Below are 18,702 nucleotides of genomic sequence, written 5' to 3'. Positions count from 1 at the left end.
TTTTGAGTTACTTTTTGTATATGGTATAAGGTAGGAGTCCAACTTCATTCTCTGGCATGTAGATACCCAGTTTTCCCAACACCATTTGTTGAAAAGGCTGTCCTTTCCTTGTAGAATGGTTTTGGCTTCCTTGTTGAAAATCATTTGACCCTATATGCAAGGGTTAATTTCTGGACTCTCTACTCTGTTCCGTTGGCCTGTTTGTCTGTCTTTATACCAAGTCTTGCCTCCTTTTATTCATCTTGTTTATTGTTTTTCTTTCTGCAAAGAAGGCTTCTTTTTACATGAATCAGAATTGTGTTGTTTTTATGTTCTATCTTAAGTAGGGGAAAAACCTCTGCCCCTATTTCCCTTTCTGCTTGAGCAATCTTCATTGATTGTTCAAAATATGTCAGTAGTTAAATAAGTAAATTAAAAAGTGAGGGAGGGCTTCCCTGGTGGCGCAGTGGTTGAGAGTCCGCCTGCCGATGCAGGGGACACGGGTTCGTGCCCCGGTCCGGGAAGATCCCACGTGCCGCGGAGCGGCTGGGCCCGTGAGCCATGGCCTCTGAGCCTGTACGTCCGGAGACTGTGCTCCGCAATGGAAGAGGCCACAACAGTGAGAGGCCCACGTACCGCAAAAAAAAAAAAAAAAAAAAAAAACCCTCAGCATATTAGTTGAAATTCTCTTTCATTTGTGTATGACAGAAAACCAACTCAAACCAACTTAAGTCAAAAAGGGAATGTAATGACTCAAGTATCCAGTGGCTGGCTGCCTTCAGGCATGGCTGGATTCAGGTGCTTAAATAGTGTCATAATATTTGATCCTTCTTTCTGTTTATCTCTTGGTTCTGTTCTGTTCCCTGTTGGTACCACTCTCAGGCAGGCCTTCTCCCCTGGTGACCTCTGGCTGCTTCAGGCTTATAACTTCCTAACTCCAAGTCCAGCCAAAAGAGAACTTCTCTCTTTCAACATTTCTGATAAAACTCCCAGAATTGAGTCTCACTGGCTCCGACCCAATCACTGTGGCCAAGAAGCAAATAATTCTGATTGGGTCACACGTCTACACCTGGCTGACATGGATTGAGCGGAAAATGTGCCACAAAAGAGAGAAGTGGATGTTGGGTAGGGACAAAATAATGAAAAACTGACTTCTGCTATACTGAGAAGTATGGAAATGAGTTGGCAAATAAACATTCTAAGGCTATAAGGCACGGCAGAAGGTTAATTCTTTAGCTCCGATTACTCAACAGAAAGTCTAACCCTTTTTGTTCACATAGAGATAAACCTGTAAACATTGGCTGAACTTTAAAAATGGTCTACTTCCTTCTTTCAAAAGCATCGCCATTTATCTAATCATGCTGGCTGAAACCGTGGAGCTATTTTTTATCTTTTCTTTTCCTTAGCTCTCACCCTTCCCATATCGGGTCAGTCCACTAATCCTATTAATTCTTTCTTTAAATTTCCTCCCCTACTTATTTTCTTTGCTGTTCTGACTGACACTACACCGGAAGTTCCAGGCTTATATTCTATCTCCAAAGCAACTTAGTGAAATAAGAGCACATCTTTCCCAGTTAGTCCGTCAAGGTCCTGGAAGACTGACTTGGGTTATGTGCCCATTCCTGAACCAAACCCTGTGGCCAGGGGTATGGTGGACACTGATTGGCCAGACCTGGTCATGTGACCATCCTTGGAGTCAGGAATGCAATCAGCCTTTCCTGAATCTCCCGGACCCGTGAGCAGATGCCCAGAGGAAAATCAGGGCATTGATGCCAAAAGAAGGCGAAATGGGTAAAAGGCAAGTAAAAACAACAGATAGTTCACTTAGAAATTAAAACCCCATCACTTCTGATTTGAAAGTATGCTGTGTCTATAGATTACAGCTCATAGAACTCATAAAACCATATTTTCAAACTGGAGGGGATGGTAGTGCTTGTCTCCTTACCCAAGCCCTCTAGTTACCATTAACCATTCTTCCTTTGTGCGCTCATAGTAATTTATGCTTTGAACCCAAGAACAAGTGCAATCAAAGTGCTCAATAAGTCCTTGTTTCTTCCAATCTTTTGGTTCCTTGCTCCCCTCCCCAGCAGAAGGTATTGGTCAGGATATAAGTTTGGCCAGAAGTATCAGATCCAAAAAACTGTGGTTTACACAAGATAATGGTTTATTTCTTTCTTTACATAAAAGCCCAAGCTGATATTGGGCACTGATCTGTGAAATCATCAACAGCCCAGGCTGTTCTGCTGCTCTCCCTAGGGTGGGTGCTGCCTGTGTGCATGGCCAGGAAGCGCCCCATCATTTCCACAGTCCAGTTCATGGGAAGTGAGAAGACTGAGAAAGGCAGGAACACCCCTTCCCTTTAACAGCACAACCTGGAAGTTGTGTATATCACTTCTGCTCACATCTTGTTGACCCCTCTCATGGCTGTACCTAGATGCACAGGAGGCTGGGAAACATAGTCTTTATTTTGGGCAGCTGTGTACCCAACTCTGAGAGAAAAAAGAACAGGTCCTGGAAAATAACCATCAATCTTTGCAGGGAAGAAAGGGAAAAAAATTCTGACCTTTCCTTCCTTTTTGTTTTTCAGATAAAGAAAGAGATCCCTGAATACCTGCAGAGGCAGGAACCTTTTAATACTCCAGGGTAAACATGTCTGCCTACAGGAATAATGCTTACGAGGAGGATCCAGCTTACCCTGACTATTACGGGTCTCGGAACCATACTCGGGGGTATTTGAAAACTCAGGATTATCCAGATTCGCCAGGTCCTCCGAACAACTCAGATGACCCCAGCACCAGGAGCAACCCATACTCTGCAGACTCCAGAACAAGTCCAGACTATCCTGGGTCTCTAGCAGAACCAGATTATCCTAGATCTCGGAGGAATCCATACTACCCTGGCACCAGGAGCAATCCATACTCCGCAGGTTCCGGAAGTCCAGACAATCCCAAATCTTTGGCGGAGCCAGATTATCCCGGATCTTGGAGCAATCCATATCGCCCAGGCTCATCCAGGGAGCCAGACTCCTCTGAATCTCGACGGAATCCTGATTTGGCAGGTTCCAGAGGCAGTGGAAACTACTCGGGCTCCAGAACAAATCCAGCTTATCTTGACTCCTTGGGAGAGCCAGACTACGCTGGAGCTCAGGGCAGCTCTAACTATGCTGGCCCCGGAGCCAGTTCCAACCATCCAGACTCCAGAAGGAATCCAGAACGTGCTGGTTCCAGGATCAGTCCATACATAGACGCTCCGGGAGCGCCTGATTATCCAGAGGCTGAGAATCAATCTAGCTATCCAAGCTTTTTGGGGGAACCAGACTATCCCGGCGCTCAGGACTATCGGAGCTCTACAAAGTTCTGGGGGGAGCCCGATTACCCAGGTGCTGAGAATGCTCACGATTACGGCTCTTCAGAGAACCCGGAAATGACCAGGGAGTAAGTGCCGGAATCTCCCTCCCCTGGGGATGGAGGATGAAGGCTAGATCATTCAGTCAATTGAACTTGGTTGGCGATGTTTGGGATAAGGACACGTATGATTATTTCCATGACATGAATTTATGGTGAAACTGTCATGCCTACCTGTATACCGCACCTGGTCCTTGGACTCTCAGCCTGAGGCTTCAAGCCCTTACCTGAACATAATCTTTCATCACTTCTTGCTCAAGTAACATCCTTCCCAGTCTCCTATTTCTTCCCGTCTAATCCCTGCAAGACATTTAGATCCCCACTGTTTTGACACTGCTACTTCGCCAATGAGGTTAGGATTAAGATGATGTTTATGAACCCAAACATTTTAACCAGAATTATATCAACAGGAAGGCTTTTTTTTTTTTTTTTTTTTTTTTGCGGTACGCGGGCCTCTCACTGTTGTGACCTCTCCCGTTGCGGAGCACAGGCTCCGGACGCGCAGGCTCAGCGGCCATGGTTCACGGGCCCAGCCGCTCCGCGGCATGTGGGATCTTCCCGGACCGGGGCACGAACCCGTGTCCCCTGCATCGGCAGGCGGACTCTCAACCACTGCGCCACCAGGGAAGCCCAGGAAGGCATTTTAATCAAGAAAGTCTTTTGAAGGTCTAACTCCATGAAATCCATTCAACTCCTCAGTTTTTTTATACAAGATGATTGAGCCACTCCTGATTTTTTTTCCACTTTCATCTTTATTTTACTGAAATTATTGTCAGAATTGATCACTTTTCATGTTTAGAGTAGATTTGGCTCATTGATCTTCTGCATTGTTGTTTTCATCAAGTTTTATTAATTCGTTTTCGCCTCTAAGAAGGTTTTTTTTTAATTTTAAGTCCAATTTTTCCTGGTTCAGATTTGATAGATCTAAATTTTGTCAAAAAAATTTTAATCTTCCATCAATTTTGGTCATTGACAAATTTTACCAGGCACAGTTTGGGTCGCTGAGTGTTAGTCTTGGGTGACAGTTTTGCCAAGCTGCGTTTTTCCTGGGTTAAATTTCTTAATGTTCACGTTGCCAACAAGATGTGATTCTTTATTTATTTTTCAGGTTATTCTTAACCTATAACAAATTTACCATGTGAAATTTCAAACAATACAAGTTTTATTTTGTATGTACTATTTCTACTAGTAATATTTATGTATTCAACAAAGACGAATGGCTTTTATTTACCTCTAGGAACAAGGATATGGGTTTTGGGTGCACAGTGAGGTCAAATGCCTACAGGAATAATGCTAAATACAACCTAAATAGGCGGATTACTAGGACCATGTCAAAGCGTCCTCCTTGGTCTTCTCCCCCACTGCCTGGCTCATCATTAAAAATATACCTTTGACCTTGTCACTCCCTTGTTTCTCATCTTCCATTGTTCTTCATAACCTTTGGGAGAAAGACTACACCACTTCACTTGTGAGAACATTGAAGAATGAGGATGCACTGAGCTAATGTAAGACGCCAGCCAAAGCCCAGCCTGACTGACCTCCTCCCACCTCTGCTATCCTCTCCCTACCTGAACCCTGAACTCTAGGTCAGTGGTTCTTGACCTTGGCTGCTGATTAGAATTATCTGATTACCTGGGGAGACTTAAAAATCATACAAATGCCTGGGCCCAACTTTCAGAGATTCTATTTAGTTGTCTGGGGTGAGGCCTGGGAATAGGTATATACATGAAATTGAGAATCATTGCTCCAGGTTAATTGATCTTCATAGCATTCCTTTTATATATTCAACCCTTTCTGGTCTCACATGTTTATTTGTGCTGTTCTTCATCCTTGGAATGCCCTCCTCCTAACTATGTATTAATTTATCCTTCCAATCCCAGCTCAGATGTCTCTTTTCCATGTGGATTTCCCTTCAGACTCCCAGGCCAAATTCTCTTCTCTTTCCTCTGAACTCCTTGGGCCTGTCTTCTTGTATTCATCTGTTGCTACTTGTATTATAATTGCTTATGGCTGTGGTTAATAAGCTCAGCCAGACTGTACTGAGAGTTCCTTGAGGGTAGACAACCCATGTCTTTAACTTTGTATTCTCACCCCATCGCCCATGCCTAATACATGGTTGGCATTCAGTCAGCGTTTGTGGGATGAATGAATTGATGGATGGATGGATGGATGGATGGATGGATGACTATCTTTACTATGCTATTGGTTGACTATTGATCCATCATTTTGGGATTTCAGAACGCTCAGCAGAGCATCTTCAGTCCAGCCCTCATTTCACCGTGAGGGTGACAGCCCCTTCAGCATCCTGGGGAGAAAGGATGGAGATTATCCTGAAAGCATTGAAATGAAATCCAGGGAGATGGCAAATCCATACAGCCCCTCTGTGCCAGGTGCTCCTGGCAATGGCTATGGTAAGCATTTGTTAAGAAGAGAATCATATCCTGGGAAGAAAGTAAAATTCAGTGGGCTTGGGACCAATCATTAAAGATCAGCAGGAGAAGAATTGGTTTATTCCTCCTTCAAACACCCACCTTACAAGAGTTGAACATTGAGGGTCTGGAGGAGACAAGCAGTGTCATCAATTATCAAAGCAGGTTGGGCAGGGGTTGTGCCTGTGTGAGGCGACAGATGGTCAGGTTCAGCCCATCGCCGTGATGTGGGAAGATGGATTTAGTGTGGCCAGATCCTCAGATTTTTCTAAAGAAGCCAGAAATCTGGGTTTTTACATGCTCCAAAATAATTTTTTGAATAAATAAATAAAATCCCTGAGCTGGGCAAACAAAACCACTGGTGGACTGGATTCAGTATGTGTGGCTGCCAGTGTCCAGCTTTAGTTCAGCACATCCTGCAGGTGTTCAGATGGTCAGCACTTGTATCTTTGGAACCTACTGGGGGCACAGGGGTTAGAAGTAGCTCTGTTCTCAGGGTTCGTAAAGCCTAAGTGAGTAGGTGACACCAACACATCAAGACTAAAGAAAATTAGCAAACAGACTGACAATATGTGAAAAATCACGTCGTTCTCAGAATCTGCTGTGTGTGAAGGTTTAGCTCTAGGAGGTAAAGGAGATTCTACCAGTTCTCATCTTCCGGAAGAAAAAAGGGACTTGTTGTCTGATAGAAGAAGCCAGCTCATGGCACAAGTCAATGTTATAGGAATTCAGAGCCCGTGAGAGCTGGAAAAAGGAGTGTTCAGTCATGAACAGAGTGAGGGACCTAAGTGTTGGTTGGTGCAGATGGAAGACTGCTCAGCCCTGAGGGGGTGGGTGGGGAAGGGATTGAAGAAGACAGGGAGGAGGGGTGGGATGCATCGCCATGCACTAAGGAAAAACGCGGACTCTTACACATTTGCATAGACAGCATTAACTTGGGCTATTCCGAACCTTTATGCCAGGCATTCTCAGTGGGGCATATCAATCCCAAAGGGTGAAAATTTATTGAAAGGCCACAAAAAACCTTCCTTTTTTATGTATAAAGCAGATATGCATACAGTATATGTATATAGTTATACGTATATCTGTGGCATTAAAATATCATGGGGGAGGGCAATAAGGAAGAAATGTCTAAAAAGGCTATTTGGGTGGCCAGTAATGAAAAAAAAAGATTGAGAAACACTGCCCCACCCCAATGCAAGCAGAGCTAATAACGCCCAGTGGGTTTTGAGTGTTTCGCATGTCCTGGAAACCCTGCCAAGCACTTTACTTTTACAGTCTTCTTTCATCTGCGGCCACCTTTCAGACAGACACTACAGCTCTCCATGTTACAGAGGGGAAAACTGAGGCTCAGAGAGAAACACGCCCAAGGTCACCCAGCTACTAAATCAAAAGAGCCAGTGTCAGAATCTAGTCTCTCTGACCCTGCATTACTTCTGGGTAGGATCAGGGCAAAGGCGGATTCCTGACCACCGAGCCCCATAGAACACTGGAATTAGAAAGCTATTTTAAAAAGTGGTCACGTAAAGTGTGGCTTCCTTCTCTGGGCTCCTTGTAGGACCAAGGTCGTTGTGCCGGCATTCACTTGTCCAGTGCTATGCCATCCTGTTAGACTATGCACTCCTTAAGGGGAACCCATTTCATCCATGTATCCTCCAAGGCTCTATGTGATTTTCCTAGTGCCTAGCATACAGCTGGTGCTTGAGCAATGCTAACTGAATTAATAGCAACAACTGTAAGGGATGTATCAGTTGGCTATTGCCACAGGAATGCTTCATAACAAACAACTCCAAAACCCAATGTTGTAGATAAGCATCATTTATTTCTCACCCACACACCTGTGGGTTTGCTTGGAGTCTGACTGAACCAGGCTGGGTTTGGCTGTGTCTGATTTGAGGTCACAGATTCTATTTAGATCTAGGGTCCTTCTTGACCCAGTGAGCTAACCTGGGCCATTTTCTTCCCATGGCATAAGCTGGAAGCAGAAACAAACGATGTCTCTGAGTCCTTGACTTGGAACTAGCAAACTGTCACTTCTACCATGTTCCACTGGTTAAAGCAAGTCACATGAGCAAGCCCAACTTCAATGGAGGTTTCCAAGGTGGAGGAAGTGTAATATTTGCTGGAAAACAATTAATTTACCACAATAGTTAATATATATTAAGAATTTGCTATGTTCCAGGATTACTTTAAGCACTTTACGTGTATTAACTGATTCAATTTCCCCAATAATCCTATGCAAAGGTCTTATTATTATCCCTGATTTACAGACTCTGAAGCTCAGAGACGTTAAGTAACAGGCCAGAGAGCACACAGCTAGTAAGCGGCAAAGCCAAGAACTGATCCTTGGCAAGAAGTTCCAGAACCTCCTGCAGTATAATTTTGTACATCTCCATCAAAATGTGCTCCATTTTCTCTGTTGAGGAGTTTAGCCTTCATTGTTTACCATGAGTTGAATAAAAATATACTGAAATGTGACACTGTCGTGTAGATGCTGAAAGTGGACTCTGTCCCTAAGAAAATCAGGCCAAATTTCAAATTTATTCACGTGTCATCATAAAATGCTAGAAGTAGAAGGAAGCTTTGTAATCACCTAGAAAAGCTTTTTTTTTTTTTACTCAATTTTTAGAAGACTTATTTTTTTACAGAAGTTTTAGGTTCACTGTAAAATTGAGGGAAAGGTAACAGAGATTTCCCACATATCCCTTGTCCCACATGTGCATGGCCTCCCCCGTTATCAGAGTCCCCCAGCAGAGTGGGACATTTGTTACAATTGAACCTACATTAATAAATCATTATCACCCAAAATCCATAGTTTACAATGGGTTCACCTTGGGTTGTGCATTCTATGGGTTTGGACCAATATATAATGACATGTAGCTATCATCATGGTATCACACAGAGTATTTTCACCATCCTAAAACCCTCTGAGCTCCATCTATTCGTCCCTCCCCCTCCAGACAAGTATTTTTCGAACTCTGATTTGTGACCCATTAACAAGTCTTACTGACCACTGTGTGCTCAGTAACATCTAGTGTGGTAGGATTAATTGTCTCTTGTCTCTTCATTCCAGTGAACCCTGCTTATGTGGGTGACAATGGCCTCAGCCAAGCTTATGGAGACCCCCCCTTCTCTGGACACGATTGGCACAAGTCACCCCAAGGTAAGGCTTAAATGGACAGTGACCAAAAATGTCAGCCCTAAAGAAGGAATGTGTTCAAGGCAATGCGGACATTGCCATTTCCTCTTGGCCTCTGGTGTGCTAACTGATGCGGTACTTCCTTAATTTATCATAATGGGGTTTTCTTTTATTTATTTATTTTTGGCTGCGTTGGGTCTTCGCTGCTATGCACGGTCTTCTCTAGTTGCGGAGAGCGGGGGCTACTCCTCGTTGCAGTGTGCGGGCTTCTCATTGCAGTGGCCTCTCTTGCTGCTCTAGGCACGCAGGCTTCAGTAGCTGTGGCACGTGGGCTTCAGAGTTGTGGCACGTGGGCTTCAGAGTTGTGGCTCGCAGGCTCTAGAGCACAGGTTCAGTAATTGTGGCGCACGGGCTTAGTTGCTCCGCGACACGTGGGATCTTCCCAGACCAGGGCTCGAACCCATGTCCCCTGCATTGGCAGGCAGATTCTTAACCACTGCGCCACCAGGGAAGCCCGGGTTTTCTTTTACACACGCAGTTTTTTCTCTTTTGGATATCAGGGTGTCTTCACTAGGACTCTTCTGGTTGCAAGTGACAGAAACCCAACCCACCCAGGCCCAAGGCTTGTGTGGTGGGAAGGATATGGAGAAACAAAGAATTGAAGGTAGAATTACCTTCCAGCACCTAGGACAGTGCCTGGCACATAGTAGGTGCTCAGAGATATTTGTTGTTTGAGTCACAGGAACCAGGGCCTGAGTCTGAAGCCAGGGGCTCGGGGCCACCTGGATCCTTTTTCTCCGTCTATTTCGCATCTTTGCTTGATGCAGCTTCTCTTTAAGCTTCACCTCATACATCTCAACCAGTCAGGCTTTCCCTGCAGGCCAGGGAGCGTGACAGCAGCAGCCCTAGACACACACACAGCTCAACAATGTCATGGAAAGTCTTCCTTTCTCTCTAGGCCTGTGAGTCAGTGCTGAGGAGACTCTCTCCAGCCCCATTTGGGACACATACGTACACATGAACCAATCATTTTTACATAGGAAAGAAGGCTGGGTCACATGTCCATCCCGTGCCTAATACCCTAATACATGTGCTGGTGAGGTGGCAGTGCCTTGAGCCAAATTTTTCTGAATAATCATAGAATTATGATGACAGTGGAGGGTAGGAGTAATAAGATTGGAGAAGGCTTTTTTTTTTTTTTTTGGAGAAGGCTTTGAGATCAGTTAGGAAGCGCTATAAGGATCACTGTGTGCTGTGGTGAAGGTCTGAGCAGAGGCAGAGGCTGAGAAATAAAAAATCATTAAAGGAGAGAGGCCAGGGAATACTGGAAGTTAAAGGCAAACCTGTGAAAAACGAGGAATAAACCGAAGACGTCCTCTAAGTAACAACGCAAGTTGTGGGGCCCCATGACGTAAAAACAACCCTCACCTTCTGACCCCCTCGGGTGGATGATATCCTGTAGCCTCATTCTCTAAGAGCCTTCTCAAGGAGGCCTGTATCTTTCAAGGGGTAGGTATTGCTACTTGGGAGAGAAAACCACGGAGATATAAACAGTCATGCTCTCCATTTGGTTCCCACGAGAGCAGGGAATGGCTTTAACTACTGGGGGAAAAGAAATGCTTTTAAACCTCCTAAGATGCTCTCTCTGGCCAGCATGAAGTTTAGGGCCTCTGGGTGGAGTGTCCAGGAGGCAGAGAGAAGTAAAGAAATAGAGGACCCAGAGATGAACCTGGCTTTCTGCACCATTTTGCTTTGCACCAGTTCTGATTCTCAAATCATTTATAATTAATCGGTGGACAGTCTCCTGATAGAGTGTCACTTTGATGTATCATGCCTACATCTAGGAAGTGCCTGGCACCTAGCAGGTACTCATAAACATTCATTCATTTATGAATGAGTGATACCTCAGCATCTTGTTACAGGAGAGGACCAGGGTGAAGTGATTAAAAGGCCCTGCTTTGGGACCAGACAGACCTGGGTTTGATCCCTAGCTCTGCTACTTGCTGGTTTTGTGACCTTAGGCAAATTACCTTTTGGGGCCTCAGTTTTCTTATAAAATGGGGTTTATTATAGTATTTATTTTGTAGGGTGATTGTGGAAATTAAATAATATACTCTAGGGCTTCCCTGGTGGCGCGGTGGTTGAGAGTCCACCTGCCAATGCAGGGGACACGGGTTCGTGCCCCGGTCCGGGAAGATCCCACATGCCACGGAGCGGCTAGGCCCGTGAGCCATGGCCGCTGAGCCTGCGCGTCCGGAGCCTGTGCTCCGCAAGGGGAGAGGCCACAACAGTGAGAGGCCCACATACCACAAAAACAAACAAACAAACAAAACCTGTGAATGGCGGGGGGGAGGCTCTCTGTGGTTGTCATCACTTTTCCTGGAGGTTCCTCACAATGCCAGTGTGACTGCTGTATGAGGTCTTGGGAAGCCCACCCTGGTGGAGAGTAAGGCTTGGAGGAAGCCAGAGATGCTGTCTGGTGACCAAATGAATGAAATCATCGTTGAGGTTGAGAATGTCCCATCTGGGGTCCAAAGCCATCCATCTTCAAGTCGGGTTGTTCCAGAAAAGACACTGGCTAACTCAAGCTTTAGTTTGGTCTCCTCCATTTCTGACATTGATGTGACAGACTCTCAGATTTTCAGCAACTGGAATGACAAAAAGGGCAAGCAGTTCTTACGGTTTTCAGCACCTGTGAATGAATCGTTTTCCCAGACCCTTCACAGCTCAGAAAGCATGGGCTTAGACACCCCTTGTACTTCACATGAGAACATCCAAGGTAGTGAGACCCTGGGGCAGAGGAGTTAGAAGGGGAACGGCACCTTCCAAGTTGCCCACAGGGTTTTGGTTTTAAGACTTCGAGGAGGGTGAGGGTTTGGTGGGTGACCTGAGGATGCTCGGGACTGCGGAAGGGGTCACTTTGAGAACGTCTGATACCCAAGAAGGAGTTTACCTTGATCAAGCTCGTTTCATGTGCCCAGTGTTCTGCCTTTTTGTTATCCATCGAGTTTAGTTTTATCTACTTGCCACGCTCCACACCCGTGAGGCAGGCATGCCTGTCGTTTCCATTTGCTTGATGAGGACCCTGAGGCTCAGGGGAGTCCAATGATGTGGCAGATCTGGGGTCAAAGGCAGGTCTGCCTGATTCCCAAGCCTGACACCTTAAGCACCGTCCTGTCCTGCTTTGGTCCCATCGCTCTCCACTCTGGGTTTGGCAACAAGGGGTGCCTCTTTTGTCAAGTCCGCCGTGAAACCGGGTTTTTTCCTCTTCCCTCCTTCGCCTTTCTTCCTTTCTGTCTACTCCCACTTCCCTCTCAGGAGACACTCAAATTCCTCGTCTTCAGCCGAGTGATTTGGTGGCCCTCTTCTGGGCACTCTCCCTCCACCTCAGCTATGTCACTGAAATGAGGAGTTCCGAGCAGCTCCCTAATAGGGCCAGGAGCCAGCCCGCTCCCGGCCACCGCCCCAGCGGGCCCCCAGCTGCCCCTCCACTGCTACTGGAGGGGGGGCAGCAGTGCCAGGCGTCACACGTGGACACAACACCACCCAGAGCGAGAAGGGTCTGCCTTTTCCATGTTTTTTGAGCCTTGCTTTTTTGAGAGGGAAGAAACCTTTTCCAAGAAACTCCTCAGCAGACCACCCCTCACAGAACATTGGCCAATGTGTCACATGCCTGGGCCTGAACAGGTCACCTGCAAGGGGGCTGGGAGCATCAAGATAGGCTTGGATTCACTGGGATCTGTCCCCCGTGCCTGGAGATGGGTCCCACCCTGCAGAAGCCCAGGGCCGTGGGAGAGAGGGCTGTAGATTTCTGAACCAGATCGGGATTCTGTCAAAAAGGAGAGCTGACTGCGGGATAGATGACCAACAATATTTGCCACGCTGACGCAAAGTGGGAATTTGAGTTCTTGGGAGAGGAGGGGGGAGGCCTCATCTTCCAGCGGATGGAGGAACACAAGACAACGGTCCAGAAAAGTCAAGAAGATGCTTGGGCCTGGAGTGCAGGGGGCAAGAGAAAGCCATGTGGGAAATTACAGAGGGAGGAGAGCCAGGCCGACCGAACATGCTGGGTCTCATCAGCTTTGCTGAGTGTTCCTTGTCATGGGAAAAAGGAAAGCACTGAATTAGAATTGCGTGCAAACTATCATATGCTTTGGCTTCGAGATTTCACACGTGTACGTGCTGTCTTCTTGTTTTTATTTGTGACTTTGGGGATCACTGAGTACATATATTCTTCTTTCTTTGTGATCTTATAAAAACATGCTCTATCTTCAGCACCATATTTTCAAATGCTATTATTCTGTTAAAGGAGAAAAAAATTAAACTCCATTTTTTTTCCTGCAGGACAAAAGTTAATCGCATCTCTGATACCCATGACATTTAGAGACAGAATGAAAGCCATCAGGAATCAACCAAGGACCATGGAAGAGAAAAGGAACCTTAGGTATGGACAAAAAGCTTTTCTTCTTGCCCGGATTTCATGGAAACCTCAATCTTCTACTTTTGTCCCATGTTGGAAAGATAAGAAATAAATAAATGCAAGAGAAGAGACAGTCTCCCTACCGAAGAATTCCACACAGTCTGTGTTGGTTGCCTGGAGTGTGGGCTGTGCTTAGTGACCTTCGTCCTGAGAGCAGAGCATGCAGAGGGGGAAGTAGCTTCCCAGGGGTGAAGTCAGGCTAATACTGCCAGGTGGTCAAGGTTAACATTCCCAGGGAGAGTCATGTGACCAGAAGGAGTTCCCCTCTGTGGTACCCTCTCCTAAAACCAGCAACCCTAGTCTAACCAGACAAAATAATCAGGCAAACCCCAATCGAGGGACATTCTTCAAAATACCTGAGGAGTATTCCTCAAAACTGTCAAGGTCATCAAAAAGAAGGGAAGTCTGAGAAACGGTCGCAGGCTGAAGTGCTCTGAAGAGACATGACAATTAATGCAATGTGGTTTCCTGCATGGGTCCTGGAAATGGCACCTGTGGAAAAACTAGTAAAATCGGAATAGTCTGCAGTTTAGGTAAAAGTTAGACACCAGTGTTGGTTTCTTAGTTGTGACAGACCTACCATGGAAATGTAAGATATTAAGGGGGGGAAATGGTGAGTAGTAGATGGGAATTTTCTGTTCTCTTTTTGTAACTTCTCTGTAAATCTCAAACTACTGTTTAAAAAAAAAAAAGGTGGGGGGGTGGTGAGGGGAGGGAGTTCCCTGGTGGTCCAGTGGTTAGGACTCGGGTGGTTTCACTGTTTCGACCCAGGTTCAGTCCCTGGTCAGGGAGCTAAGATCCTGTAAGCCACAAGGCGCCGGGGTGGGGGACCACAAAACCCAAACAAACAAAACCTCAGAAGCTTTCCAAGCCCAGGAATTCAAAAACAAGAGCGAGGGCTGTTTAAGCCTTCAGCCCTTCTTACATTTTCCATTCCTCAGCCTTTTTCTTTTTCTTTTTGCCATTTGTAGCGTTCAGCAGAGACTAGTAGAGTGGATGCAACTGCTAATAAATGATTCAATGACGCAGTTGTTCTGAGGTTCCGGGTCTGGCAGGGGACATAGATTGGTCAACAAGTAACTTATAAATGACAGAAAGAAAATCAGACCAAATCAAGGTGGAAGGAGTTTGCAGGGGGAGGATTAGAAGGAGAGAGATAGGTCCCTTGGGCAAAGCAGGGGGGCATCTGTGAGCTGAGCCTTGGAAGATGGTGATGTGGTGATGGACCTCTGGGGTGGACAAAAGAGAGCCAGGAAGCGGGCAGAGCAAAGGAGATGCCATGAGTTCATGGAGAAGTAAAGAGAAAACTGACGCTGGATCTTTTTGAAAACACTCTTCCGTTTCGAACTCTGCACAGCCTCCTCCGTCACAGAGCGCGGGCCTTGTATGGCCCGAAAGACTTTGCAGCAGGATTTTCAACCTGACATTTGGGTCTGGATCATTCTCTGCTGTGGGAGGCTGTCCTGTTCACTGTAGGGTGTATAGCAGCATCCCTGGTCTCTACCCACTAGATGTCAGTGCCCTCCCTTCCCCCAATTTGACAACCCCAAAAGTCTCCAGACTTACCCAAATGTCCCTTGGGGGCAAAATCTCCTAGGTTGAGAACCACTGACTTATAGGACCTCACCCACCTACCTACGGTTATCACTCACACCCTTCCCCCTTCCCCCACTCATTCCATTCCAGCTGTCCTGGACTCCTTGGGGCTTTGCACTGGCTGTTCCCTATATTCAGACACTCCCTTATCCATAGACTAACCCCTCTTCTCCTTCAAGACTTGGCGCAAACACTTTGTACTATTCAGATTTTACCACGGTCTTCACCCCAGCATTTCCCACCTCCTTACTCTGTTTTTCGATTTTCTTTCCCATAGTACAACTCACCTTCTATTATCCTATATCATTTACCCACTCTATTTCTATATTTATTGTTTATTTTCTTTCTCTTCCAACCAAGATGTCTGCTCCATGAGCTGGGGAAATCCGTCTCTACCTCACCCCCTGGGACCATGCCTGGCACATCTCAGGCGCTCAGGAAATATTTGGGGAATGAATGCAAAACAACGTTGATGTCTCTCACTTTCTTCTGCTCTTTCCCACAGGAAAATGGTTGACAAAGAGAAAAGTAAGCAGCCCCGTCGTATCCTGGAGTTCAACGGCTGTGCTCAGTGTCTGAATTCCATTTCATTGGTAAATCGGTCTTTACCGCAGTCAGTAAATGGGCACAGAGTAGGGTGAAACCAGGGAGGTGGGAGAGTAAGGATGAGAAGGGACCCACAGGGAGGAGGAGCCAAAGTTCACGGTTGTTTCCTTAAAAGACGTAGAAACTGGGTCAGTCTGGGTGTGGGGAAAACAGGCAGGCATGGGAAGGCCTAAGAGGTTGCTGAGTTATCTGGGCAACTTAGCCACTGTGAGTGTCACCCTCACTAGCAAACCTGGGAAGGTAATAAATAATAGCACTCACCTTAGGGGGTGGTCCTGCGGATTAAATGAGATACCGTTTGCAAACGCGTCGAGGGTGGCGCCTGGCACATCATACCGCTCTGGAAACAGTGGCCATTGTCGCTATTATGCAGCCTGCTCAGTAGATATTTGTTGAGGGACGGTCCAGCCGCGCACGTTGTGTCTACCCGCAGGCATACCGGAGATCCAAGAACAGTCTGTCGGAACTGTTCAATTCCATCAGCCTGTGGCAGAAGACGCTCAAGGTCATCGGAGGCAAGTTCGGCACCAGCGTCCTCTCCTATTTCAACTTTCTGAGGTGGCTTTTGAAATTCAACATTTTCTTGTTCATTGTGACCTTCAGCTTCATCATAATCCCTCAGTTAACCATGGCCGAGAAGAACCACCTCCAATTCACTGGACTGGAATTTTTAACTGGGGCTGTAAGTGCACCATCCCCTGCCCAGAGTTCACACCTTGGAGACGCAGGCACAGGTCTGCCCGTCACCCTTCCAGGCCTCTCGTTTTACCTGGGAGTCAACTGATGGGGAAAGAGGGTGTTTAAAATGATTTCTTTTTTCCCCCCAAAGTAACATATACACAGCCTAGTAGAATTTCTGTCTCGTGAGGTGAACATGTTAACAGTTTTTGTTGTCCAGAATCCTCTTCTCTGCACACAAATGGACACATTGTGCATGGACATACGCATCTCTTTTTTTTAACAAAAGATGAATTATTCCTATAGACTGCCTACGACTTGCTTTCTTCCACCTAATATGTGGTGGACATCTCATATTGATGTTCACAGATCTACCTTTTCTTTCTTTCTTTTCTTTCTACAAAATACAGTCCTCCTTAAAAAAAAAATTCCTAGTACAGAAGAGAGCAAACTAAGAGAAAGTCTATCTTATCCTCCTTCTTTTGTCTAACTCTCCAGTTTGGAGTGTACCTCTGTCCACCATTTTTCTTTCTATACAGTCATAGATACATAGGTAGATAGATAGTTAAACTTTTTTTTTTTAAATAAAAGAAGATGAGATACTACAAATCTTGCTTTGCAACATTTTTTTTTTTTTTGCGTTACTATGAATCTTGAGCATGGATATACATCCGTATTATTCTTTTTATTAACAACCACGGTATATCTACCCAGCTGCCTACTGAAGCACATAGCCCCTGCCTTGTGAGTTTACCTTCTAGAAGCGATTTCTGCCACTGAGATTCTGTGGATAGACAAACTACAGCCCAAGAACCAAATCTGTATAGCCTGCAAAATAAGATTGGTTTCCATGTTTTTAAATGGTTGGAAAAAAATGAAAAGAAAGATAACATTTTGTGAAACATAAAATTTATATGAAATTCAAATTTCGGTGTCTTTTCGGTTAAGTTCTGTTGGAACACAGCCACAACCATTTGTTTCCGTGTCTGTGCTGCTTTCCTGCTACAATAGCAGAGGTGAGCAGTTATGGGCTGGCCAAGCCCAAGATATTTACTATCTAGCTCTTTACAGAAAGAGTTTGCCTACTCTTGTAGTAGAGCATTCACAGTAAGGTTCCTCCATTCATCTTTCTTTTTTCTTTTTCTGTTAAAATTTTTTTTCCTTGGGATAGACACATTCAAATGGAATTATTGTGTCAATTTATCCTTCACTTTTTCCTCATTATTGTGTATATTTGTATATATGAAACATTTTATTATGAAAAATTTCAAACATACAGGAAAATAAAGAGTAGTAAAATAAACACCCAAAGACCCACTACGTAGATTTTACATTGCTACCATTCTCCCAAATTTGTTTTTTGAAGTATTTTACAGTAAATCACAGACATCAGCTGAATTTCTTCAACATGCATCTCTGGACAACAAGGACATTTTCCTGCAGGCATATACATTATCACACCTAGCAATATTAAAAGTTAATATCATCTAAAATCCAGACCATATTCATATTTTCCCAGTTGTCCCCCAAATGTCTTTCATAGCTTTTTGTTCAGGCCAGGATCCAAGCAAAGACCACACTCTCTTTGCGTTCAGTTGTTTTTCTCTGAAGTCTTTATTAATCTAGAATGATATCCTCAGTCCCTTCCTCCTTTTTTCTTGACATGGGCTTATTGCAGAAACCAGGCCAGTTGTCATGCAGATTCCAATGTTCTACCTTCTGCAATAGTCAAATTGTTTCCTCCGGGTCTCTCTAATTTGTTCCTCTAATTTACACAGACTCCTTATTTCTTGTAAATTGAAATCTAGACCTAAAGGCTTGATTTGTTTCGTTTTAAACCTGTTTGACCATAATACTTGTTAGAGGACAGAGGCACATAATGGCTGGCTGGCCTGCTTTTAATCATGCTTGGCTTGGTCACTGGGTCTGGGTGGTGATCGCTGGGTCCCTCCATTGTAAAGTTATGTTGGTTTGAGATTCCTTTCCACCTCTGAGAGCCTAGTGATAAGATGTCTAGGTTCTCAGTGGCCTTGGGTGCCTCTTTCCTGGCAAACAAAATGTCTACACTGACCAGTGCAGGCTTCTTGCATATGGAAGAGGTCAACTGTGCAGACCATAGTCATTCATTGTTTTCTCAAGAGATCCACCTGACCTGTGGTTTATTGTCCCTTTCAGGGTTATTTTAGGGACACAGTGATGTACTACGGCTTTTACACCAATACTGAAAACCAGCATGGGAGTAGTGGGACCTCCTACAACATGCAGTTGGCCTACATCTTCACAGTCGGAGCATGCTTGGTTGTCTGCTTTTTCAGTTTGCTCTTCAGGTATAGAATGTCTGCATTTTCTGATTCTAAGCTGTTTTTAGATTTAGGCAAAATTCAAGAGACT

The 18,702-nt window shown here is 45.2% G+C and overlaps 1 protein-coding gene across 1 annotated transcript in view; it reads left to right on the top strand.

Annotated features, from left to right (window-relative positions):
* Positions 1–2,628: 2,628 nt before the first annotated feature.
* TMC5 (transmembrane channel like 5) overlaps positions 2,629–18,702 on the top strand; it is a gene marked incomplete at its 5' end in the record, with an annotated part of 39,281 nt that continues 23,207 nt past the window's right edge. The window contains 7 exons of the mRNA XM_082857521.1: positions 2,629–3,413; positions 5,622–5,794; positions 8,886–8,975; positions 13,296–13,395; positions 15,533–15,620; positions 16,067–16,315; positions 18,487–18,638. Of these exons, the coding sequence (XP_082713647.1) occupies positions 2,629–3,413; positions 5,622–5,794; positions 8,886–8,975; positions 13,296–13,395; positions 15,533–15,620; positions 16,067–16,315; positions 18,487–18,638 (1,637 nt within the window). The remainder of the gene's footprint in view (positions 3,414–5,621; positions 5,795–8,885; positions 8,976–13,295; positions 13,396–15,532; positions 15,621–16,066; positions 16,316–18,486; positions 18,639–18,702) is intronic.

Source organism: Leucopleurus acutus (genome assembly GCF_964270905.1).
Source record: "Leucopleurus acutus genome assembly, chromosome: 16".
Lineage (NCBI taxonomy): Eukaryota > Metazoa > Chordata > Mammalia > Artiodactyla > Delphinidae > Leucopleurus > Leucopleurus acutus.
This window is presented reverse-complemented; position numbering and strand designations above follow the sequence as displayed.